The 26,083-nt window shown below is 40.9% G+C and overlaps 1 protein-coding gene across 1 annotated transcript in view; it reads right to left on the bottom strand.

The window, feature by feature from the left end:
* LOC145992595 (pickpocket protein 19-like) overlaps positions 1-26,083 on the bottom strand; it is a 1,169,780-nt gene that overhangs the window by 510,000 nt on the left and 633,697 nt on the right. Inside the window, exon 5 of the mRNA XM_083128951.1 lies at positions 1,690-1,795. Coding sequence (XP_082985077.1) covers positions 1,690-1,795 — 106 coding nt within the window. The remainder of the gene's footprint in view (positions 1-1,689; positions 1,796-26,083) is intronic.

Here is a 26,083-nt window from a genome sequence, read left to right as displayed (position 1 = left end):
TAACAATCACATGTAAGTAACGGGTGAGTCTAAACTTACAAGTGATGATAAAAAATTGCACTCTTAGTTTACTTGGCAACGTATTAATAACAAAAATGGTATGACACGAAGCGTACAAATTACTTAAATTACTTCCTTGTGACATCAGCCCATCCAACAAGGTATAAATGTTGCTAACATTCTTATTTGTGTACAAGAAATAATACTTCATTCATCTTCATGTGAATGGAATCAATGAACAATACAATTAAAGAACATTACACGTCTTGCTCAAAGTGGGCACCTCCGTTACGAATGCAGGCACGCAGGTTTTTACGGACATTTGGTCTCTTAACTCGTGATGTGATGGTGTCCTTGATGTGTTGACCAGCTGTTAAGATCCTCTCCCTGAGCTCTTCTTGTAAGTTTACCGGTGTCATGCCATGTGGCTCCAAATGTAAAAGTCGCCAGATGTCAAATCGATCGGGGGATCGAAATGGGCAGTCATCATGCTGATAAATCATGTCACGTCTTGTAGCTAGAGGTACATCCTGAAAAAACATTGCCATCCCGTTCCTCAGAAAATGTTCATAAGTGATGCCATTTAAGATTTGGGGCAGGAAAAATGGCTCGATCAAATGATTGTTGATGACGCCCATCCATACTTCTGCCTGGGCGTGCGACAGTGGCTGGATGAAAATGACCCAAAGAAATGGATTGGCCAAGGCGGCCCGATTCCCTGGCCAGCTCGATCCACCGATTTGTAGCCTTGCGACTTTTACATTTGGAGCCACATGACAAGACACCAGCAAACTCGCAATACGAACTCAGGGAGAGGATCTTAACAGGTGATCAACACATCAAGGACACCATCACATCACGAGTAAAGAGTCCAAATGTCCGTAAAAACCTGCTTGCCTGCATTCGTAACGTAGGTGCCCACTTTGAGCAAGACGTGTAATGTTCTTTAATTCTATTGTTCATTGATTCCATTCACATGAAGGTGAATGAAGTATTATTTCTTGTACACAAATGTGAATGTTAGCAACTTTTGTACCTTGTTGGGTAGCTGATGACACAAGGAAGTAATTTAAGTAATTTGTATGTCTCGTGTCATAACATTTTTGTTATTAATACGTTGCCAAGTAAACTAAGAGAGCATTTTTTTATCATCACTTGTAAGTTTAGACCCACCCGTTACTTATATGTGATTGTTATTTGGGAAAAAAACTTTTTTTCAACGAACCACTTATTTGTTAGCTATCAGAAAACGCTGAAATAAGTTCCATACAATGAGCAGTTTTTTCTCAATTCTTCTTTGTATGTGGAAAATTGTAATTTTGAAAAAAAAACAATAGAAATTCGATTATCTCGAAAACTACTAATTTTCGGATGGGGTATCATATAGTTAAATTTATTGCAAATTGTCTGTACTTCATAACCTTTGAGGGAATACATCTAATTACCATTCACCCTGTATATAAATTGTTAATTTTTAATGATTTGAAATTTTTGAGAGGGACGTGAATGAAAAATCTTTAAACACTAAGGACGCCCTAGACTATACGGGTTAGAAAGCACTGTAGTACACTATTATGTGATAACTTTCGTCACAAAATTATATAGTGTACTGTTATCTTGTAATGATAGATCTCTTAATCAGAAACAAATATTTTTTTGTGTTGCATTTTTCTGTGTCGATTTACTTACCATAGCATGAAAGGTTGATTCATTGTATTCCACGATAAAAGATACAGCTCTTTTGGTTGGAGACGTGTAGTAGGTTTTTCTCCTCTTTACATTATATTCATGACTACTGTAATAAAATATGTTTTATTTTATTAATAAATAAATTTCTTTGTTAGGATCGAATTTCATCATTATATAAATGTTTTGGATACATAGTTTCAAAGTTTCCAACATTCCTATGATCTCCACATTGTATTACAATAAATTGAATGGCTTTGTTATACTTAGGAAACGAAGTTGTCATTTAGGATAATGGTTTAGAAATAAAAAGTTATATTAATGTGTGAAGACCGCGAAGAGCATTTGTCCATCACAGATCACTGCAAATTCTTCAACGTTTGTAGTTTAAGTAAACATTTTCTAGAATGACGGGATTCAATCCCTGAAATCACATTCAAAGAACATCTGTCCACTTGTAATAACACTAAGCTTGCAAATTTTAATTCCATTCTACCGAGAAATGTAATGAACTGCATATAAATGAACCTGATCGCAGAATACTGGATGTATTATTTACATTTACATTTCAACATGCACGCATGTGTCAACAACTTTCACCTATAAATTTACCTTGTCCTATTTTTATACAACTGAAGGTTGGGAAAATAATTTGGTTTAAACAGTATCACGCGAGTACAATATTTAATATAAATAATAAAGTAATGATAATAAACTACGGATGCCAGGTATTACTTTATGACTCACTACATATTACGTATTCTACGATTTAAGGTACTTTACCGATACGCAAAATCAATGTCCACCAGGGAGGTTGCACAATTTCCTCAGTGAGTGAAAGACGAGATCTAAGAACGTGACTTTACTATTATTGTACTAATAATAAAAATATCGCAATGAGCTCCAGAAACAAACCCTGAGGTATTTTCAATAAACAGAAGAAAATCTTGTTTATCCCTAATTGCTTTATAATATTAAAATCATAATCCAGTTATACCGTTGGAAAAGATATAAGGCTTAATAGCGTTGGGAGGAGGGGAATTAAACATGACGTTTTTCTTTGCAGTTACGTATTGGTAGTTGGGTTCGTCAATTAATTGCTTTCGTTCCAATAGTATTGGAACCAACAACCAACCAACAAATACTCTAAAGCGTTTCTAAGAACTAGCACACTTCTTTTCCTATGTAAATATTGGGGAAAAGACAATGGTAATGACAGATTTTGAGTGGAATGGTTTGGCATTTTCTTGTTTCATTTAGGAGTTTCTATGCAGTATAGTAAATGTGGTTATTTCGGATTGAGGGCTTTTGATCTTGGAAATGAAGGGTGCGGAGTTGTACAAATAATAGCGGAAGCTATGAATGTACAGAAATTGTGTACATCTAAGAGCATTGATACAGTACCTGCAAACTTCCTAGGCTGTATCATTACGGAAACAGTGACCAAACTTACTTATTCGTTGATTCGACGCAGACGTAAATACCGAACTTTGGTCACTCCTTTCAAACTAATCGGAGTGAAGCGATTGTGACTCTAGTGAAGCTTATCATATACTGCATGGACATTGCATTCTACTGTGGCCATCTATTCGGGTCTAGGCAGAATCTCCTACAGGGACAGGAACATATGCCAAACTATACCAACATTCTCAAAGCAATGCAATAATATGAACGGCGATATGAGATAACTGGTCAATATCTTTAAACTCTCGAAAGATGTAAATGTCACTCGTTATTGGGACAAATATACAGTGGGTAACTTGAGATGTTCTGTTCATCTGCATACCGTGTGCATTACAAATTTGTCCATCTTGCATATAGTTGTTGCATGAAATTAACCTGGCAACATCACCTTTGCCAGTTACGATTTTCTTATGTATGGGTTCACATCGCTCCATACAAAGCGACGTATTCTTAGCTGCTACATCCATCTTCGCTCGATGCCGTTGCATGTGTCACATAACACTCTCTCTGACGAGGGAACACTTGGTGTTCACAATGATCTGCCTGTCTCCTCTCCACTTATACTGCCTATCTCAACATTGTTATTTCCTGCACCTTCGTTTGACATGTATGTTACTGCCTTCCACATGCAGAAACACCAAAAATGCTTTAGTTCATTGCGGTCAGTAACCTAAATTTGATGTTTAATACGGATGAGTCCAAATCTGTCTATTGAATGGGAAGTGCTATTGTTCTTGACTCACTTTCATTGTTACAGTTTCGCCCTTCACCCTGCCTGTTCCATACACACTGAACAATTGTATGCAGTCATAATGACATCGAATTTTCCTCATGTTCTCTCTCAGAAAAAAAGTCTTTGGGTACACAAATTTGGATATTGTGCTTCAGAGTCTAGAATTCCAGAAATCAAGACATTCCGTAGTTCACCGTATCATTCGACGAATTGTGTCCTTGTCTGCTAAAACTGAAGTTTGCTTCTGCTGGATTCCTAGTCAAGTGGGTATAAAATGGATCGAAGCAGCCAATCATGCCAGCAGGACTGTTTTTGTAGACGGATACGTTCTTGGCCACGTTCTTTCATCTAGGACCTGCATATTGTTCTTTGCTGTTCCCTTCTTGTGGGAGGATGAGATAATGAGGAACAAATTTCATGCTTTTGAGTCAACCGCTGCTGCTTGCTGTCCTTCGTCCCGTCCATTCCGCCGAGAAGAAGTCATATTAACCCGCTTTCGAATTGGACACAGCCGTATCACGCATGGCTATATGCCATATGAACAGGACCATCCAATTTGTCTTTTCTGTAATGTTATTATAAGGGTTTGTCATATTCCAATTAAAGGTGCCGACGTTTCTATCCTTTAGGCTGACTTTTAATCTTCCCAGCTGTTTTATCATTCCTATTGGGATGACAATGTTTAACATACCTTCTAAGTTTGGTAAATAGCTTGTCTCTTTCAGTGTTTGTGAGGATATGTTTAGAGTAATCTTATATTTTAGATATGCTTTCTTGCCCCATGCAGGTTCCTTTACAACCATGCACTTGTGGAGCTTTTCGCACCCCTTTTTAACTTCTTAGGTAAGAATTGTATATAACAAACTATTTTACGCATACATTAAAGAATGCAAAATTTCACTACGTGAAAAGCCACCTCCCGACAAAATAAATAAATCACTAATAAACGGGAACGATGCGACATATGTTGCCACCAAATCTGCCGATGCAGACGGCGACGTTCTCGTCCACCTTCTGACCGGGTTGCAAGACATAGACACTATAATGTGATGTCATATTTTGTGTTAGGCATATTCTTCTTGAATGTGGCAACTTTGCATTCCTCGGTTATAGTTCTAATTTATCCGAAAGTTTTTTATCCCTGTTGGGAGTAGACGGAATTCTTTTAGCTAACGTTTTTACCTTTTTGGAGGAGCTTGTCTTTTTCACTTCCTTTGAGGAAACCATTTCTTGTATTCTTACTTTCTTAATATGTTGTTTGTCTTGTTCCGGTTGTTTTACAACCTTGCACTTCTCTAATCTAATCTAATCAAGTAGGGGGAAGATGATGGCCTCCATGAAGTCGGAAGTTGGATTTAATTTGGCAATGATGTTCGTCTGCTTTTGACTGCCGATGCCGTCAGACTTGTTGATCATGCATTCGGCAACGTTGCAGTGGACATTCAAAGTCTCCATGGTCAAGAGTATAGGGACATTTGGACCGATGTGTTTGATGCCTGCATCGGGCGTAGTGTAGTTGTTGAATCCCAGGAGCTCACCAACGGTAGACAGATCCACAGCCTCCGATGCAGAGGCCTGCACAAGACCGGGAAGAATCTAGTCTGCAAGGAGTCGTGTCTGCAATAATATGCAACACACACGTGAAGCTCAGGTGTTCGACATCGCGAAAGCGTGCTTCACTGAGCACAGCTGTGCACAGGTCTTGATGCCTGCCAGGTTTCTGTCTTTACCCGGATACTAAGGAGTCACGTGAGACTCGATGTAGTCCCTGCAGATAAACGCGAGCTCTAATCTCAATTTTGCCAACCGCTAATATATTAAACTACACATATTTGAATTTCTGCTAGTCACAGGTGCCTTGAGGTAGTATAATCATTGTCGTAGCAAAGGGTGGGCGAAGTAGGAGACCACCCTGAGCCTCGCAAATGTAAGGGCCTCGCGTCCCCTGAGGTTGATCCGAAAAGCGTAATAAATTAAAGTGAGAAAAATTCAAATGCCTAATTTTTTGGGCAATAAAAACATTTATTTTATCTGGCTTTGTATTCTACTTTGACTTTCTAATTTGAATGAATACATCTAATCAGAGCCATAATATAGACGCGGGCTGGATCTCTAAGCCTAAAATGCTCCATTATCAATTTATTCATTTCTTGAAAAAAAAGTGCTTTCCCTTGGCATTTCTTCTGTCTCGTGACCTTGCATAACCTACCGATTTTAATATCTTAACAATAAAGCGCCTCAAACCTCCATGGAGCAAGTTATGGGGAATTTAAATGCTTCCGTTGTTTCCAATTGAAGAAAGGCATGGATACTATTAGCAGTTTTTCCTTCCTTCCTACAACTTCAGACGCAGCGTTTGTCATCAGTAACGGGTACGCAGATGATTTTTCTACAGAATATCCTGATCACGTTCAACGTTTCAGGAATATGCTTAAATCTGAAATCAAGTGCTTTGGCAAAGTTTCTTCTTCTTGATAACTCTACACTAGCTTCCATTGTTTTCTGTATCCTGGTCCGCCTTTTGTTTGTTTCCTACTCTTCAAGTTACAACCACGAAAAATAAATTATCTTTCTCAAAATTCAAACTTAGGAAAAACTCCGAGAAGATAGTGTAGAATAGTATGATTCAGCAGCCCTAGCGGGACCTCACCCAGCGAGTCAGCCAAATCTAAAAAAGGTCACATGACCCTTGCTGGACATTCCCGAGCCAGGGTAGCCAATCAAAAGGGCTAACTTGACCTTGGTTGGTTCATAATCCTAGTATTAGGATTTATACCTCGCAGTATGAATAAGAAATTTGCTACACTTATAGATTAGCTAAAACCACAAGAAGATATGAGAAATAGCTTATTTTTACTCAAAATAGACAGTCATATTAATCAACCTTTTACAAGGGCGGTCCTAGAATTCCCCAAACCTACTACTTAAATATATTACATAATCAATTTGTACGCCTCAGAACAAATCAACAAAAATATGGCATCAAGTGCAAGTGAAATTTGTGCGCCCCGTTTCCTCAAAACAAATTGATTAGCAGCAACTGAAGTACATAGTTGGTATCTCTGGTAATTTACACTGCATTGCGAGCAAAGCGATGAAGAACATTTTATGATCAAGATTTCCGCTAACTCAAAACAATATTGATTTAATAGGGTGCAAACAATTTCACCGCATTATCTTTTACATTTCTTTTCATTTAGATCGTTCGGCTCCCAGATCCGAATGCCGCCACGCATAGCTACGGCTGAACTTGACTAGACTGGGAGAAGAACAGATATTACGAGCGAAACGAGCAGAAAAAAAATACGAAATGTATTTTTATTTTATAAAATTTGAAACCGAGAAGCCAAATGCCCCTCCGTTGCCCATCTGCAAGTCTGGTATTCGTTAAATAATCGATGATTAACAATTAATAAATAATATGTATCTAAATTCAGCTGTGGTCAAAATGAGCTACAAAATAAATAACTATCTATTTTTTTCTCAAACCGAAAATAATATCAGTTTAACATGTAAATGTAATGAAAAATGTAAACACATGTTATGAAAAATCAAGAATTGCTTAACATAAACAAAATACGCAAGTTTGAACTATTTACATGTAAATGCAATCATGTACATTCTCAGTAACTTCTTGGCTGTGGCGATTCCATTGAGAGTAAATTAGGCCATTACAACCCAGAAGTCTCCGTGACTGTACTACCGCACATTGAGAAATTACTATGAAATAGTAGATATCATATATAATTAAAGCGATGAAGAGAAATTTTAAGAAATGCTTGTATAAAATTGGAAGCAAATACATTCAAGAATATTACTCATTATCAAGGTCACGATATCTGTGCACATTTAGAAAAATCATATCATGCAACTATTAAATGGAAAAGGTCACATTTTTTTTTAAAATCACAAAGCAATGTATTACGCGTATGCTTTAACGTTACGGTCATGTGGGATCAACGCACCAGGAAGGTGTTGGTCGCTGTGGATCAAGAGATGCCAGACATTCCTCTTTTATCTTTAACTTATTTTGTTCTAATTGAACATAATCCAACTTTAAATTATATAGTTTGTGAATTTAATAATTAGTTTATACATTTATTCTGAAATTCGTTTTGATATACCTCCCGTGAAGCATTGCTGAAACAACACAGGAGTCGATTATATGGTTCTCTTCCGACTGCGGCAAACATATGAGACAGACGCAGTGGCAACCATGCCAGCCTAAGTTTCGGCCTCCTGGGGAGAGACATTTTCCGCAACTGGCTTGTGGGTCACAGTGTTCTGCGACAGCAGCACGCCCCTCGGCAACTGAGCCTGCAAGGTAGACATCTTGTACTGGCTGGCGTTGATGCTGATCTTTTCTCTACCGATCTTTATGGTGTTGTTATGCACCGTCACTTTGGGTATCAGGTACATGATGTAGATTGCGTGAAGGACGATGGTTTTAGGATAGATGATGTCGACGTGCAACGAGAGTCTCAGAACCGAAGTCTCGCTGGTGAAATGGACCACTCAAATCGTGCTTCAGGTGCCACAACGTTTTCTGGAAATTCTCGAACGTCGGATTATTTATTCGAAACAAGAACACGAGCATGTAATCGTAGAGATGACCGCAGTTCAATTCCTCGAAACCTTGCATGTGTTCGTCGTTGTGGTAGAGGTTAGAATCACCGACGTAATTCTCCAACCCAGCAGGTGGCACTCTTCCAAAAGAGATGAAAACGAAGGCGTTGCCGTATGCTTGCTTGTTGTAGCAGATCCAGTGGGTGCCAGGATTTTCGTAACTGTCCAGGTTGAGCACGCAGCACTCTATTTTCTTTACAACGGAGGGTAGGGAATCTGACATGAAAAAAACCCTGAAGTTCTTGTGTCCCAGCGACTCGATCAGAGATTCAATGTCGAAGTTGGACAGCGGCTCTTCTTTTTTTAAACTTCCTCAGAGCTTCGAGGTTGTTCTTTCGCCTCGTGACCACGCCTTTCCCTTTCTTCTCCATAGCCAGTTTGTGACATTTCTGCTCTTCCAGCCAGGCATTGTTCTTCGTCGCGTCGATGACGGTCTTGGAGATGACAGCGTTTCCACCGGCCAATCTACACACGGGGACCAGAGCAGCTAGGATGGCTGGGATTCTGAATATGAAACGTCCAGTCTTCTGCTGCTTTCGCGAACGTTGCAACATCATTTATAAATCGCAGGAGGGGAAGAAAAATGTTTTCACTTCGGAAAAAGCAAGAAGGTTACTGATAATATCATCGGTCTACCTGTTCGATGCGTACAAGTCGTCGGCAAACTTTCTTCTCCTCTGCCTCCACTCGTCAAGTTCCTTTGATCTGTAGTCCTGCTTTAGTCCGGCAGCTCGAAAGAGGGTCTCTGGATCGGCACACATCATTCAGTTTTTTCTCGGATGTGATCCAAGAGGATCATCAAGCACGGCGAGCGAAATACTGGAGTTGTTTTGGCCAGATTGATGTGGCTTTTGACATCCTCATGACCACCGTCGGAAGTGCACGCAAAAATCTTGCGCAGCAGTTCGTGTGGGAGATCAGTTACAAGAGTTGCCATTTTCACGGGGTGTTATTAAGTTACAGTCCCCTACCCCAATTTACGTTTTGTGTTCATGGTGATGGTCGTACCCATCACGGCAACCCGTTCACTCAGCGAAGTGTCTCTGCTGACGAGTGTCTCAAAAGCCGCGTGTTCCAACTTCTTGTATACATCGTGACGTGCGTCGAGATCGGAGTAAGCAGTCTAGGCAATGTATTGATACTTGCATGCAGCGTCCGGTGGATTAACACTCTTGTCGCCTTTCTCCAGTCGCTGTTCGAGTTTGGTACCCGTACGTTGTACTGGTAACACGGCAGGTGCATCTTGAAGGGCAGCTTGTTGATGGTGTCGTTTACAAGACCTCGACCCCCGACCACGTTCGAAAATTTTGGAGGCAGTAAGACAGTACGTCAGAGGTGAGGTTTAACTGCACACAATCACGTCAAGAGACCCCCAACAACAAATTCACTATACCTCTAATTACCACTATTTTATCCTAGCACCCTTCCAAATTGACTCTCGAGTGTCACGCCCGAAACGCTGAGAGCGCTGATTGGAGTGTTGTTGAAAGGGAAATTTGAACCCCCAAAGAAATTAAACTATTATAGCCCACTATATATATGCACAAACCAAGGTGCAAAATAAATCTACATTTCGTTTAAAAGATAAATTTGTTTCTGTTTCACAAATTTAGAAGTTCCCTATCAATATTCAGGCCAAATTTTCTATAATACTTCAGTGCATTTCCATACCCTTTTTAAGAGTCAACAACTTCCCAAAATTCCAAACTTACACTCAATCATTAATAACTCAGATTCGTCCTTGAATATCCTTATTTCCCAGAAACGTGAATAACTTTAATTGTTTGTTTAAACCCAACAGAACAAAATCCTTAATACTGGCTAAGGTCAGTGATAAGCAGAGAAGAGAAATATCTCAGTATTATCTCCAACAGTTTGGTGAGTTTGTTTAAAGCAAATGATAATGCTGGATACATCAAAACCACATCCAAATTCCTCCCTGCTGAAAGAGAATACACATATGGTAGAACATGGATTCATACACAGAGTTTAGAATAATTCTCAAATGTAAATATTGAGTGACAAGAGTTCATGAACTATTGAACTTATTTATTAGTAGCCTATGTTAATTTTACATGACTGTTTCTTATGAGCAGTAGATGACTTCTGATACTTCTTCAAACAAAATACGGTTGCTTGTCTCAGCATGAACATCTGATGATTTACCTTGAAAAATGCATATTCAAAGGCGGTCGCAGAGAAGATGAGACAGTTTTTTCCTGGCTTGGCAACACTGCCTATGGTTTCGGCACTGGTCGCGTCGTATAGGATGACTCATTCTGTTTCCGTAGCAAGTTGTCACATGTTGCGAAACCACATTAGTGAGCAGCTGTGTTGATTTACGTGTAACGTGTTTCGTTTACCCCTCGAGGTTATTGTGTATAACATTGCTTTTCGCGATGAGTATTCAAGATGATCAGCGACATGCCATAAAATTTTGTTCGCGTTTAGAGAAATGTGCTGCGGAAACATATGCAATGTTTCAACAGGCATATGCTGTTCAAGACAGACTGAGAAGAGCTACAGTGTACCGATGGCACAAGTTGTTCGAAGATGAGCGCGAATCATGTGCTTTGCTTCCGCATCCTGGACAAAGACGGACCGTGATTAACGAGACGCAAGTGAATACTGTTGCAGCAATTATTCGTGATGATAGGCATATGTCCGTGAGAGCGTTAAGTGCATATTTGGGCATATCGAAGGACACCGTCTACCGAATTTTGCGTGATCATTTGAAAATGAAGAAGGTTTGCTCCGCATGGGTACCGCATTTTCTTACAGCAGAACAGATGCAGCAGCGTGTGGATGTTTGCACCCAGTGGAAGAGACGTATGGAAGATGAACCCCTCATTCTGGATCGAATCATAACTGCCGATGAAACATGGATCCATTCCTTTGACCCGCGTACAAAACAAGAAAGCAGCACATGGAAGTCGCCACAGTCGCCTCGCCAGAAGAACGTGCGGCAAGAGAAGAGCGCAGGTAAGGTGATGCTAATCGCATTTTGGGATCGAAGAGGCATGGTGTACCAACAAATTGTCCCTCCCTGGCAAACGGTGAATGCAGAGTATTACCAAAGAGTCATTGAGACTCTGCGCCTGGACGTAGCAGAAAAGAGGCCGCATTTGAAGAACTCCTTCAAATTGCACCACGATAACGCATGCCCGCATAACGCGCGGGCTTTTCGGGATTACGCGACTAAGACAAAAATATAAATTTTCCCGAATCCAGGATATAGCTCGGACCTTGCACCCTGCGACTTTTGGCTATTTCCACTTTTAAAGGCGCTTTACGTGGTCGTCACTTCATGACGAACGAAGAAGTGATCACCGCAGCGCAAGTTTTCTTCAGTTCGCTACCTGACGACGAATTTTCAAAGACATTCACAAAGTGACAGGAGCGTATGGACGCTTGCTTAGCTGTCAATGGTGCCTATTTTGAAAAATATGTACGTCTACTCGATATGGCTGATTCTGAAAAAAAGAATTGTGATTTGTAATATTTTTGTTTGATTTTAATGATTTTGAAGGGGTTCATGAACATGCTTGTCTTTTAACTGCTACGCAGTCACGACTTTTTGACCTATTTCGCTCATTTTGGTCTCAATCGGCAGCTAATGAACCATATTTTTACCCTCGTACATTTGCTAGCCAATGGAAGTCGCGGTTTTCCTATACAGGAATTAGTCTCACCTTCTCTGCGGAGCCTTTGTACTAACAATATGTAATTGCAGGTAAATTGGGCAACACCGCCTCAAGCAGACATATTTCTACTTATTAAATGACGGATGTACGTATTTAAATACACCCAATTATTAAAGGTATAACACAATCTATTCATGGATTTACAAGCAGCACAGCTGATTGTACACTACGTCTTTGTACGCTACAAGCATCAAAATAAATGTTGATAATATCCTTTATCAACCATTGTAACTAAGATTCAAAGCTTAAAAATTTACATCCACACTAAGTTCCACCTTTGCTTAAAGTTTACCTTAGCATTATGCTAGTTTCACAATAAAATTCGTCCTCCTTCGTAGCCGAGCGGGCGCAGTCTGCCTGCAGCTCGTGCAGGTATCAGTTCGTAGCGAGCTCCGCTCTTCGCGTGAGAAGGCTTAGCGATCGAACTGTCCGAGTTAACTAGGGCCGTATACGGTTTGCTAGTGTTGTGTTAGTTCCTTTTTTTCCTTTGAAGTGCACGCGAGGTGTTGACTACAATTACCGTGAGCCAGTGAAGATACGATGAAATAGTTCACGATGAATACACAAAGAGAAAACACCTTGAAATTTGTTTTCCTTGATGTCAAAACGCGACCTACGTCATTGGATTTTCATCGATGGTTTCATGACGTCTACCAAGTGCCTACGAACCAAGTGCTCAGTTTTGAAATAGATTACTTACGTAAGTGTTTGTACGTGAAATTTGCGACAAAAGTGGTAGGAGAACGGTTACTAAATGATTTTGGTGCTGAGGTAATTTATAGTGACGTAGATGGTGATCATAAAGTTGAAGTAGAATGGGCCCACCAGCGACATGTAATTGTCAGAATCCATGTAATCCCAATTGAATTAAGTGCAGAAGTGATAAGTCGTGTCATGAGGTCTTATGGGGAAGTGTTAAAAATTGAAGACGAGACATACTCTGCAGATCACATTTACCCTACTCGAACTGGACGTGTATTGATTAAAATGATACTACGTAAACCCATACCCTCATATGTAATCATGAATGGAGACTCCTATTGGGTAACATACCCTGGGCAGGTTCTTACCTACCTCGCGTGCTCCGGAGAGGGTCACATAGTGGCTGAGTGTCCTAAGCGTCGTTCCACTGTCAACCAGCCCCGCAGGGTTCATGTACCGATGGTATATGAACCAACTGTGCTACCCGTACGGACTAAACCTAGAGATTCAGCTCCATCAGTTGCAGAAGTCCCTGCGTCACGAGATAACAATGGAGGGAACACGGATAGCCCCAGACTCACCGACGAGGAGACCGGTACCAGACACGAAGTTAGTGTGAAGAATGCACCAACAGGAAGGGAAGAGATGGAGCAGCCAACATTGACCACTTCAGAGGAGATGCATCACATACCCCCGCCCCCACCCCCAAGTGCTTTGTTCGCGGAGGCAGAATTCCCCGTAGTTACCTCTCCTAGGAAATCACGGTCAAGATCTGTATCAAGGTTACGGTCAGTGGCGGAAGAGTCCATGGTGCTACGTAGAAAGAAGAAGAAAATAATGCATGCGTAAGTTCCACAATAGTTCATAACGAATTTAGAGTAGAACCTGGTACCCCAAACCAAGATGTTTCAAAGGTTAGTTTAACCAGTAATTCAGCAAATGTAACTAAAGAGAAACCTTCGACGAGTAACACAATTACCCCAGATTTATTTAGTGGAAAGCATAGTTAATGCATTATAGGCAGAAATTAGAGATCAGTAATGTTGAAGAATGTAAGTAAGTTTAGTTTTCTTTTGTGGAGAGTTATAATCATGCAAACATTTACCTTGGCATCTATAAATTTGAATCAAATGCAAAGTAAGACCAAAATAATTGCTCTCAATGACATTCTCATTAAATCGTCTATTGATGTGGCCCTCTTACAAGAGGTCGCCATAGACGATTTTTCTGTACTGAGCATGTTTAAAGTATACAACAATTTTACTCCCTTTGCACAAGGGACTGCCATAGCATGTAGCCGACACTTGGATTTACGTAATGTAGTGCCCCACCCCACAGGCAGACAAATAAGTGCCAAATTAGGCTCCGTGTTTCTCTGTAATGTGTATGCTCCGTCAGGAAGCCAAAACAGACGGGAAAGAGAAGAGTTTTTTTCAACAGTTGTAGGGCCCGAGTTGACATCCCACACACTAGACACTATACTAGTGGGAGATTTTAACTGCCTAATTCGTTCACAAGATCAAAATCCAGAATACAACTTCAGTAGTGTCACAAATATGCCTTCTACCGCAACTCTGATTTCTTGACCAAACGACCACCAAAACCTCAAAATCTCACTTTCTCTCCCCGTTCCGCGCCTCATTTATTGCGCTGACGATGTTTCACGGCGCAGAAAAGCCGGTACGAGTAAATTCACTCTCTCATTCTTGAAGTACGAATGCACCTTATCGTAATTTTCCAAGTCCTGGCCAAATGTTTATATATATCGTGACCTTTGTAAACCTCTCTCTCGGGGGAAACGATGTGCCACACACGCGCGCGCGCGCGTATGCCTCTCATTATTTTTTCCGTATTGTGACGCAAAACAAACAAATAATAATAATTGTTTTTTTTTTAGGATCCCCTGGCCCCTATATAACCTCGCCAGGGGTGCGTGGTGCCCAACCAAAAAAGTAAAAGGTTCTCTTACGGCTGCGGTTATAGATTACCACACCTCTATAGAGTTTCACGTGTTTGTTTTTTTTTTTCTCTCAAACTTCCATGAAACTCTACAGAGGACCTCCGTAATGCATGCAACGTGTACTAACGACTCTAGTGTTATTTTGATGTTGTAATTTTTTTTGGATATAGAGTTTTATTGTGAGATAGATAAAAAAATTATGTTTATTATAATATTTTTCTTGATGAAGATGGAGAATATGTGTGTGTTACAAAATAAAGTTGCATGCTTTTTTTTTCTAGTGTGTGTGTATGTGTATATGTTTTTGATGTTCGACAGCATCTGAAACGATAAAAAAAGAAAGAATTTTATTGTTAATTTTCTCGTGTAAAAACAACAAAAATTTTGTGCAAATTTCTGATTGTCTCGTGCTATAGTGATGAAAAAAAAAGATATTGTAACTGATAACTGATGAAATTGACATTGTAACTGATCTGAACTAGTGAAATTCGTATTGTGCCATTGTAACTGATTGTGCTAGTACAAAAATTCCTTATTGTGCAAGAAAAGATGTTAAAAACCTGTTAAAACTGCTCTGTGACCCTCTCGTTCTTCACGTCGTGGACGAAGGACTTCTCTGCGACCAGGATGACACTGCATAGGGTATCGGCAGGCAACGGACTGTTGAACTCGCAGACGATCTTGATGTTGGTTCGATCGTTGACCACCACCTGCTTCCTCTTAGATGTGTTGATGACGGTCATGGGTCTGTGGGTTTTGAATTCGCTGGGCGTGTAGTACATGTCCACGCTTCCCTCGGTCACGCATTTGTAAGCCGAGAACGCTTCGTAAAGTTTGAGGTAATCGTCTTTGGTCATGTCGAGGTTGTAATTCTCGCGCGGGAAGACTTCGTTCCTACCATTCTTCAGATAAACGTTCTTGATCTTGCAGTCGTCGAATTTGCTGGAAACTTTTTCCTGATTCTTGTCCCTCCCGGTCTGAAAAAGCACTACGACGAAATCTGGCATGTCGAACTGTATGTTGTTGAACTGATTCGTCACGTCGAATTCCATGTGACTTCCCGACGCTAACTTCTGCACGCACTGGTAACCGTGAAAGTGAATCGGCACCTGCGGACTCTTCAAGATCTCCGCTTTGTACTTGAGGGCGTAGTTGGTTTCGTATTCCACGATCGGCATTCTCAATTCCATGCTCCGGATGACGCACTTGGCTGCTTCGGGTAATGTATTGGCTATCGGCGTGATACCGTCCGGACCCAAAGTAGCGTATCGCATCAGTGCGTCGTTGTCGTTGGCCGCTCTTCGAAACGTGACGCGCAGTCCTCCCTTCCACATGATCTCCTTGTAGTCCGAGAAGAATCCGGGCAGCAGACGCATGGGAAAGAGCACCGTGTGACTTCTCGTCGATATTTTCGCCCCGGCTTCGAAACCTCCCGCCTGATAGTATGCTGCGTCCGTTTTGGATAATTTTAACGTTCCCACTGCCGTCGACGTGATGCCTGGATAATCTATTCTGTCGATGACGGTGTTGTGTTTCCTCACCTCCACCTGCGAGAACAGGTGAGGCACGAAGTTGTCCACGAGTATCAAATTTGCTGCTGCGGGAAACGCGTCTCCGCTTTCTTTCTTCACCACGTCGAATTGAAGGTAGAGGTCCGCTCTGTGAGGATGAACGAACCCGTCCCCTACGTCCACGTCGTATTCGATCTCCCTGTTCGCTTCGTTCAGATTGGCGAACGTGCGACGGTTCGGAGGGAAAGATTGCAATTCGTAACTTTCGATTTGCTCCATGATGTGTATGGTTAATTATTATACGTTGATCTCCAGGACGGCAGTGGTTGTTGCACCTGCGAAATCCACCACGTCTCCTTTCTCGTTCGTCACCACCAACTCTATGTCGTCTATGCGGTTGCGACATACTGGAAAATAGATCGGCGAAGAGGGTGTGTAGATGATCGGTTCCATGAACTCGGAACTTGGTTTGAAAGTGGCTATGATTCCCGTCTGCTTGTGACTTCCTAATCCGTCCGAAGATTTCGTGATCATGCCTTCCGCCACGTTGCAGTGTACGTTCAGAGTCTCTATGGCCAAGAATTTAGGAATGTTGGTTGCTACGTGTTTGATGCCAGCTTCGAGTTTTGTGTCGTTCTCGAAACCTAAAAGTTCTCCCATGGTGCCCAGGTCCACGGTCTCCGTCGCGGATAGGATTTCCACTCTGTGCGTGACCGAATTTTGAGAAAGGTACGTGCCTTTGAGTAATTGAGCTTGCAAAGTAGAAAGATTGTATTGACCTGGCGTGACGACGATATGTTCGCTTCCGACGCTAATTTTGTTGTTGTGCTGCGTGACGTTAGGTATGAGGTACAAGCTGTAGAATGCACGCAGAGCTACGGATTTAGGATAGACGATGTCGTCGTGCAGCGTGAGTTTCAAGATCGAAGATTCGCTCGTGAGATGGAACACGCCCATCCTAGTGATGCTGTTTTAGGTTCCACAATGCTTTCTGGAAATCCTCGATCGTAGGCTTATTTATTTTAGAGAGAAACGCGAGCATGGAGAGACAGAGATGACCGCAGTTCTCGTCTCCGAAATCTTGAATTCGTTCGTCGTTGTAGTATATAGAGGTTTTGTTTGTTTTCAGATAATGAACTAAATTTGTAGGTGGAACACCTCCGAAAGAATCGAAAACGAATGCTTTGTTATTGTCGTTTTTGAGGTAACATATCCAATGCGTGCCTGGATTTTCTTGACTGTCCAAGTTGACTACTCCACATTCTCTTCTTTTGACGGTTGAAGGTAAAGAGTCGGACATGAAAACTCCTCTGAAGTGTTTGATTTGTAATGGTTGGATCAGAGATTCAATGTCTCGGTTGGTGAGTGCTGATGTTTCTTTTTTTTAAACTTTTTCATCACGCCCTTCCCCCCTTTCTTCTCCATGGCCAGGTTGTGACGTTTCTGTTCTTCCAATTCCGCCTTGTTCTTCTTCGAGTCGATGACGGTTTTCGCGATGGCGGCGCTACCGCCGGCCAAACTTCCAACGGCCCCCAATGCTGCCAGGATGGCCGGGATGCTGAATATGAAACCTCCGATTTTTTGCTGTTTCCGCGAACGCTGCAATCTTCTCAATTGAGGTGTGCTGAGAAGTAATTTCATTCCGTGTCCTTTCGACAAGCAAGAACGTTTCTTCTCGCGTTGTTTCTTGGTGAGTAACCCATCGAGGGCACCTAGATTTTTTAGATTGGAGTATGGTATCTGGTACACGACACCCTTGGGCTTCATGTTGATGCTTTATATATATATTTTTTCACGGTATGTTATTTATATATATAAATATGTTTCTAGATTTTTTTTGTTTCGTGTATTTTTTTTTCACGGTATGTTATTTATATATAAATGTTCCGAGATTTTTTTTTGTTTCGCGTAATTTTTTTTTCAAGGATATACTCCTCGCAGCCGTTACACAAATTCTATTACGTGCTTCGTTTTCTTGCCGAGAAGTTCCTTTGTCCCCTTGTACACGATTCGAGTTTTGTTCTCGATTAAAATAGATAGCTTCTCGTCGGATAGCATGTTAGCATATCGATCTGGTAAAAATAGACTGTATTGTCCGTCGAGCAACAGACGCACCTTGGGACCATACTGGGTAGAAACGATTGAACCGAAAGTTATCGTGTAGGGTTTGTCGACTTCCAATTCCTGAATTTTTACATACTCGACTGACAAATTTAGCATTTGTTTTAATGCTTGGAGATCAGTCATTTTTTTTTCAGTCGTCAATATAGAAGGAGAGAAATTTTCAGAGTGTTAGAGAAATTTAATTTTTTTTTCACAATGTGTGTTATTTATATATACCGAAGATTATTTCTTTTTCACGATGTGTGTTATTTATATATCAAGTTTTTTTTTTGACACGTATATATTATTATTTTTTTTTAACAGAGGAAGAAAGTCCTTGCTTCGGAAAACGCGATGATGTGCGTAATGATATCTTCCGTCTCCTGCTTAGACATGCACCAATCTACTGTGTACCGTCTTCTTCCCTGCCTTGCCTCGTGCAATTCATCCATTCTCTTGTTTAATTTTTCCCCTGCAGCCGAAAGAAGTGTGTCGAGATCACCGCACCTCAGGCCGCTGATCTCCCGAAGACGGTCCTTGACGCCCATTTCACATGGAATTCGAAATGCTGGCGTCGTTCTTGCTATTATCAAAAGTTTTCCTATATCTCCGTTTACTACTTTTTTGAATATTTTAGATAGTAGCTCGGGTGGCAAGTCGGTTATATGAGCCATGTTGTTTTTTTTTACTGTATGTTATTTATTTATACACCCCACCCAAATTTTTGTTTCGTGTTCATGGCGATGGTGGTGCCCAGTGCTGCAAGTCTTTCACCCAACGATGCGTCTCTGCTGACGAATCTTTCGAAAGCTGCGTGCTCTAACTTTCTGTCTGCTTCGTGACGTGCATCCAGATCCGTCTGCGTGGTGTTGTAGGCGATGTCGTGATCTTAGCATGTGGCGTCCAACGGATTCACACCCTTGTCTCCTCTCTCCAATCTTTTCTCGAGTTTGGTACCCGGTCCGCAGTACTGGTAGCCAGGTAAATGCATCTCGAAAGGTAACTTGTTGATGATGTCGTTTACGAGTCCCTTTCCTTCGGCCACGTTCCAGAATCTCGGAGGCAGCGTGTTGATGATTTTGATCAGGTAACCTATGCCCTTGTCGTCGTTCACGATGAAGTTGGAAAGTTTCGTGCTGAACATGTCCACGATGCCAACCTTCTCGTTGTAAAAATTACGATTGCCTGCATTCTCATCGCCGGCTATCACCAACAATCGGTCCACGAGCTTCCTCACGTCGTCCACCCAAACGAATTCTTTGGGTAACGTGTTGTAGCGTTTGACGCCGCTTCCACTTTTCACCTCGTACCAAATCGGTTTGATGAGATTCCTGTACTTCTCGCCGCTGCTCGATTTCACCCTTTTCTGCGAGGCATCGTTGTTCTGGTACATGGCATCCGTCATGATCAGAATTTCCCTGTAACTCTGGTAATCTTCGTCGGTGTAATCTTTCGGCTGCTTTTTGGCAACGAGTTCCCACAGTCCCACCGTACCCGGATACCTGGTCCAACTATCCTTCTCGCCTAAATTAACTTTAATGTCGTTGCCTTCGAAGGTGACTTTCGATTTTCCAATCTTCCACAAGACACCCTCGTTGGTTTCCATACTCGGATACAATCCGAACACTTCATCCTTGTCGAATTTCCCCGTGCTCAGGTAGTCTCGTGCCAAAGGTCCCAACTCGATCTTATCCGAAGACGACGTGCTACCTATGGCTCGACGTCGTGGTACGTCCTTCAGTTCGAACGGCGTCGAAGGAATGCTCGAAATGGGCGTGGGTACAGCGTAACTTTTAGCTGCGAGTGGTACGAGTTCGTTGATCAAATTTTTATTTTGTTCCGTGACACTTTTAATTTCTTTACCTAGACCGCTGATGGCATCGATCACAGGTTGATTCTGACGTTTCTTCTCTTCGTAGGATCCGCGATTCTCGGATTTCCAACCTTTGAATCGCTTCACGAGGTATTTTCGCAACTTAAGATTTTCGTCTTCTTGAAATTGACGTTTTGACATTTTGCTATATACATTGAAACGTTTTTGAAACGTCGAATTCTCAGCCTATACGTTCGGTTCTCGTAGTTTTCTGCTGTCACCCTCTTGAGACTATCCACTTTTTCTAACACTCACTTTTTGTTGTAATGGTTATTTTATATATGCTTGTCAGACGTTTGAAAAAAAAGAACGTTTTTTCAAATTTTATTTTTTAGATTCTCGATTTTTGATTTTTTTTGGATTTTTTTCTTCTTGTTGCAAATCTGAAATTGTCCTCTTGTTAGCCTTTGAGACGTCTAGATAAACGTTTATTTTATTTCTATATTTTCCATGGTTTGCTTTTCGAGTCACGTCGATGGTCATGAATCCGAAATCACCTTGGTTCCAACAGTAGGAGCAGAATTGAGAAAATAGATCGTAATTTATGTCAGCCCCTACGTAATCATCGTGTGCGTGTTTTAAATTGGTGTGGTCTTGTCGAAACAAACATATGAAATTAGCGTTGTCGCGTAGCAGTTGTTTCGGAACCTTGGAAAAAGTTTGTGCCAGGTAGAAACAATCCAATCCTTTGTGACGACCTCGAGTGAAAAAATTACGAATCTTGTTTTGATTTTCCAAGATCATGTAGTAGTGTAATTGATGATACAACCAGGACAGGAAAGTATGAACCCCCCTCAAGCAGATTTGCTTACACTTAAAACAAGCTCAACATGCCTACATGAGCTTTTTGGTCAAGTGTGGAACCCTGTCTAATCCAAGATTTTTGTAAAAAAGCCCTCATGGATTCCATGAGAAAGTATGAACCCCCTCAGATTGATTTGCCTATACTTATAAAAGGCACTTCTGTGAGATTGTTGTCCATAAATTTGTTAAAAATATGCCTCTCTTGAGCCACACTTAAAACTAGGCCACCCACACCTATACACACCTACACCCACCTACACCCACCCACACATATTTACTTCCGGTCCACTTCCGGTTCACTTCCGGTCCACTTCCGGTCTACTTCCGGTCCACTTCCGGTCCACTTCCGGTTCACTTCCGGTTCACTTCCGGTCCACTTCCGGGTCACTTCCGGTTTAAGTTCAATTGGACACCAGGCTCATCTTGCATATCTAGTACTAAGACAATGCAATATGCAGAGACCCTCTAGAATTGCTCCGTGACTCTCTCATTTCTTACATCATAAACATATGATTTTTCACCTATGAGAATAACACTACATATGGTGTCATCAGGTAATGCCTCATGGAATTCACAGATAATTCTAATGTTTGTCCTGTCATTCACCACAACTTGTTTTCTTTTTGAAGTGTTAATTACAAACATGGGTCTCTGTGTTTTGAATTCATCTGGTGTGTAATACATGTCAGTATTGCCAGTAGTGACCCTTTTGAAAGCCGAAAATGCTTCATATAATTTGAGGAAATCATCCTTGGAAATGTCTAAATTATAATTTTCTCTAGGAAAGACCTCATTTCTGCCATTTTTAAGATATATGTTCTTGATGTTGCAGTTATCAAATTTACTTGAATTTTTTTCCTGATTATTGTGTCTCCCAGTCTGAAACAGCACCACCACAAAATCCGGCATGTCGTATTGAATACTGGAGAATGAATTTGTAGCATCAAACTCATAATAAGAACCAGATGCGGGCTTCTGTACGCATTGATATGTATAAAATTGCAGAGGAATTTGTGGATTTTTTATTATATCTGCTTTGTATTTAAGAGCATAACTGGCCTCATATTCAACAACTGGGATTCTTAGCTCCATAGTCTGAATAATGCATTTGCCTGCATCTGGTAAGGTATTAGGCAGAGCTTCACCTGTAGAGTTTAATGTGCTGTACCTCATCAAAGCATTATTATCATTGGCAGCTCTTCTAAATGTAATTCTTAAACCACCCTTCCACATAATATCTTTGTAATCTGAGAAGAATCCTGGCAATAGGCGCATGGGGAACAGCACTGTGTGGTTCTTAGATAATATTTTATCACCAGCCTCAAATCCACCTATTTTGTAGTAAGAAGCTTCGGTTTTGGATAATTTTAGTGTGGCCAAAGCTGTGGAGGTAATGCCGGGATAATCCACTCTGTTTATAACAACGCCATGCTTTCTGATCTCAATTTCAGAGAACAGATGCGGCACAAAATTATCTACCAATCTTATATTTGAATTTGCCGGATAATCTGTACCATCGAGCTTTACAACATCAAATTTGATGTATAGATCTGCTCTGTGGGGGTGTATAAAGCCATCCCCTACATCAAGATCAACCTCAATCTCTGTGTTGGGTTGATTTAAATTTGCAAATGTCCTCCTGTTTGGAGGGAATGATTGTAGCTCATAACTCTCAATATTTTCCATTGTATGTATTTTTATTTAAATGTTAATCTCTATGATTGCAGTTGTTGTGGCTCCAGCAAAATCAACTAATTCTTCTTTTTCATTAGTGACCATCAATTCAATATAATCTATTCTATTATGGCACACAGGAAAATATAATGTTGGGGATGGATTGTAGATGATTGGCTCCATGAATTCAGAATTAGGTTTGAATGTTGCAATGATGCCAGTTTGTTTGTGAGAGCCTATGCCATTTGATTTGGTGATCAAACCCTCGGCCACATTACAGTGAATATTCAGAGTCTCTATGGCTAAGAATTTAGGTATATTCATAGCAGTGTGTTTTATGGCCGCTTCAAGTTTTGTGTTGTTCTCAAATCCTAACAGCTCTCCTATAGTACCCAGATCCACTGTTTCTGTAGCAGATACAATCTCTACTCTGTGAGTGACAGAATTTTGACTTAACACTTCACCTCTGGGTAATTGAGCATTTAAAGTGGACAGATTATACTGCCCTGGAGTGATGACAATTTTTTGATCCCCTACTGCAATTTTGTTGTTGTGGTGTGTAATATTAGGGATCAAGTACATGCCGTAAAATGTTCTGAGAACTATTGTTTTGGGATACACTATATCATCATGTAATTTGAGTTTCAATATTGAATTTTGGCTGGTGAGATGGAATACCCCCATGATGTTTCAGATACCACAAGGCCTTTTGAAAATTTTCAATTGATGGTTTATTTATTTGAGACATATATCTGAGAACAGATAAACACAAATGTCCGCAATTAACATCTTTGAAGTTTTGAACACGGGCATTATTGTAATAAAGATTAGCTGATTTTAGATATTTTATTAAATTTTCAGGTGGATCACCTCCAAATGAATCAAACACAAATGCCTCATTGTTTAAATATTTAAGATAACAGATCCAGTGAGTGCCCTGATTTTTGTACTCATCCAAATTAACAATGCCACACTCTTTGTTGAGTGGTTGTTCTGGTAAAGAATCAGACATGTACAGTGGTGGAAAAAAGTTCTTCCCCATAAGATGTTAATGGCAGTAAATAATGCCGGAAGGGTAGGCAACACACATTGCACCATTAGGTGATCGGGTGGTTCTGTCTGTCTCAAGAGCAACTCGTCTTTCATGCAAAAGCCAACAGGCACAGGAAATGTAGGAAAGTCACGTGACTTGTCAGGTGAAATGTTGTTCGTCAGAAAATCGCCTTTTCTCAACCCAGGTCGCAGAACCGACAAGAGCTACACGTTATATCTCCGAAAATGATTCCCCTAAAAACGTTGAACGAAACGCTAAAACAATTCTTGCCTTAATTACTGTATGTGCCGCAGTAGCACAGTCGTTAGGGCGTTTTATTACCATGCGAGAGATCTGGGTTCGATCCTCGACGGGGGATAATCGGGATTTTGTCCACCTGTTCAAGCTGCTTCGGTGCCCACCCAGCGTCGTATAAAGTCGGTACCTGGAGGAAACTCTGGGGAAGGGGGGTGGGGGTATGGCGGCCAGGGGCGTGGTGCTGATCACATCATTCCCACCTTCGGCCTGATGAAGAAAGCGTGGGGCCCTAAATCCACTAACTCCACACCCCCTACACGCCTTCATGGCTTGGTGCAAAGCACAAGGTAGGACTTTGCTTTTTTATTTACTCTACATCCCAATTTTGTCGTAACAAAACTTCCCAATCTCTACGTGGGCTTTCTTCCAAGTTCCGTAGGGATGTGAATAGGCTCCAATATTTCTTGACACAATTCATACATGTTATATTTCCTTATAAGAACAACAGCCGATATATATTTTGTGTCTTTTTTTGGCGGGGAGGTATAATCCAAACATGTGAGGTGATCCTTGTCCCACTACTCACTCCATTCTCAGAAATAAATCGCAATTCCAAACACTGAAAATGCAGCACTTTCTACATCTTAGCATGCAAATATCTACATAGTAGCAAAGTAATGTGTGGAAAGATAAAAATTAACGATTAGTAACGGCACTCTGGAAATCTTTTAATTTTTTTTTTCAATTTGAACTGACATTCATAACATTCATTAACAATGTCAATATTGACAAAAGAATAGCTTAGGCGTTCTGCTACTTTCAATTCTTCATTTTCGTAGTCACCGTAACTCTCTCTCTCTCTCTCTCTCTCTCTCTCTCTCTCTCTCTCTCTCTCTGTCTCTCTCTCTCTCTCATCCTTCCCGATGGCACTGTAGTAGAGGAGTCGCCTTGTAATCAAGGAGTCCCCTGTTCGATACCCGATGGAGACACAGTGGTTAGGATCCCACTTTAAACTGTAGATGCAGTCTCGATTAGCCTTTGTGTGGATAAAGTGGACTTAAAATACTAAATGAAAATAAAAATCAAAATCACCGTAACTCTCTACAAAGCCAGAGGATCCATTTTTGAAACCTGTTGAGGCTTAGATGTAGCATTGCATTCCTATCATTACCCATCATCTTCGTCGTCGCGATTATCGCAAGAGGTAAAAATGCGACACAAAATAACCCAAACAGAAGCTTGGAAGCAATCTGAATATTGGTTACGTTGGATACGTGGTAGAATTGTTTAAATATCAGTTCCTGTGATGTAATAGGGTTTTTGATTAAGGACCATTTGTATAATACATATCGTTGTTGCGAACAATAAGTAGTTTCACGTTCACCACACTCTTCGGTTGTTTAGAAATCGTAAGGAAGAAGGATCTCTAAATTTCCGCTTTCACATGTCAATGAAACTTTAAAATAAGTTCAGTGTAGGTCACAAAAGAGATTTACATATTGTTATGATATCTTTTAAACACCACGAAATATAATTCCAATAGAATACGATACTACTCCCTACGTTCCTGTAAATGTTCGTCATTAGTCTGGCGAAAGAAAGTAACAAAGATTTCCGTGTTTCCTTGAGGAAAGATAAGGCGCCTGCTTCTAGTAAGCAAGCACCAACTGCTTCGATCAGTGACCTTCACTGCCAGAGTGACTCACAGCAGGCCTGCTCTCGTTCCAGTGTGCGTGTGAAACAGGTATTTTATTTCGTTCGTTCCAATCCACAGTTATATCAAGCTAACATTCTAATATTTTCGTAAAATATGTAGTAAACAAGTTGTATACATTGTGGTTTTCTAGAGTGTTGTTGCCTGCTATTTACACGCGGGAGATGGGGGTGTTGTAAACCATTTCTGAACCCAAAAGTCGAGTACGAACGATAAGTTGTTTAAGCACTGGAGGTAA

The sequence above is a fragment of the Lepisma saccharinum genome, chromosome 9 (genome assembly GCF_977018435.1).
Source record: "Lepisma saccharinum chromosome 9, izLepSacc3.1, whole genome shotgun sequence".
Taxonomy (NCBI): Eukaryota; Metazoa; Arthropoda; class Insecta; order Zygentoma; family Lepismatidae; genus Lepisma; species Lepisma saccharinum.
This window is presented reverse-complemented; position numbering and strand designations above follow the sequence as displayed.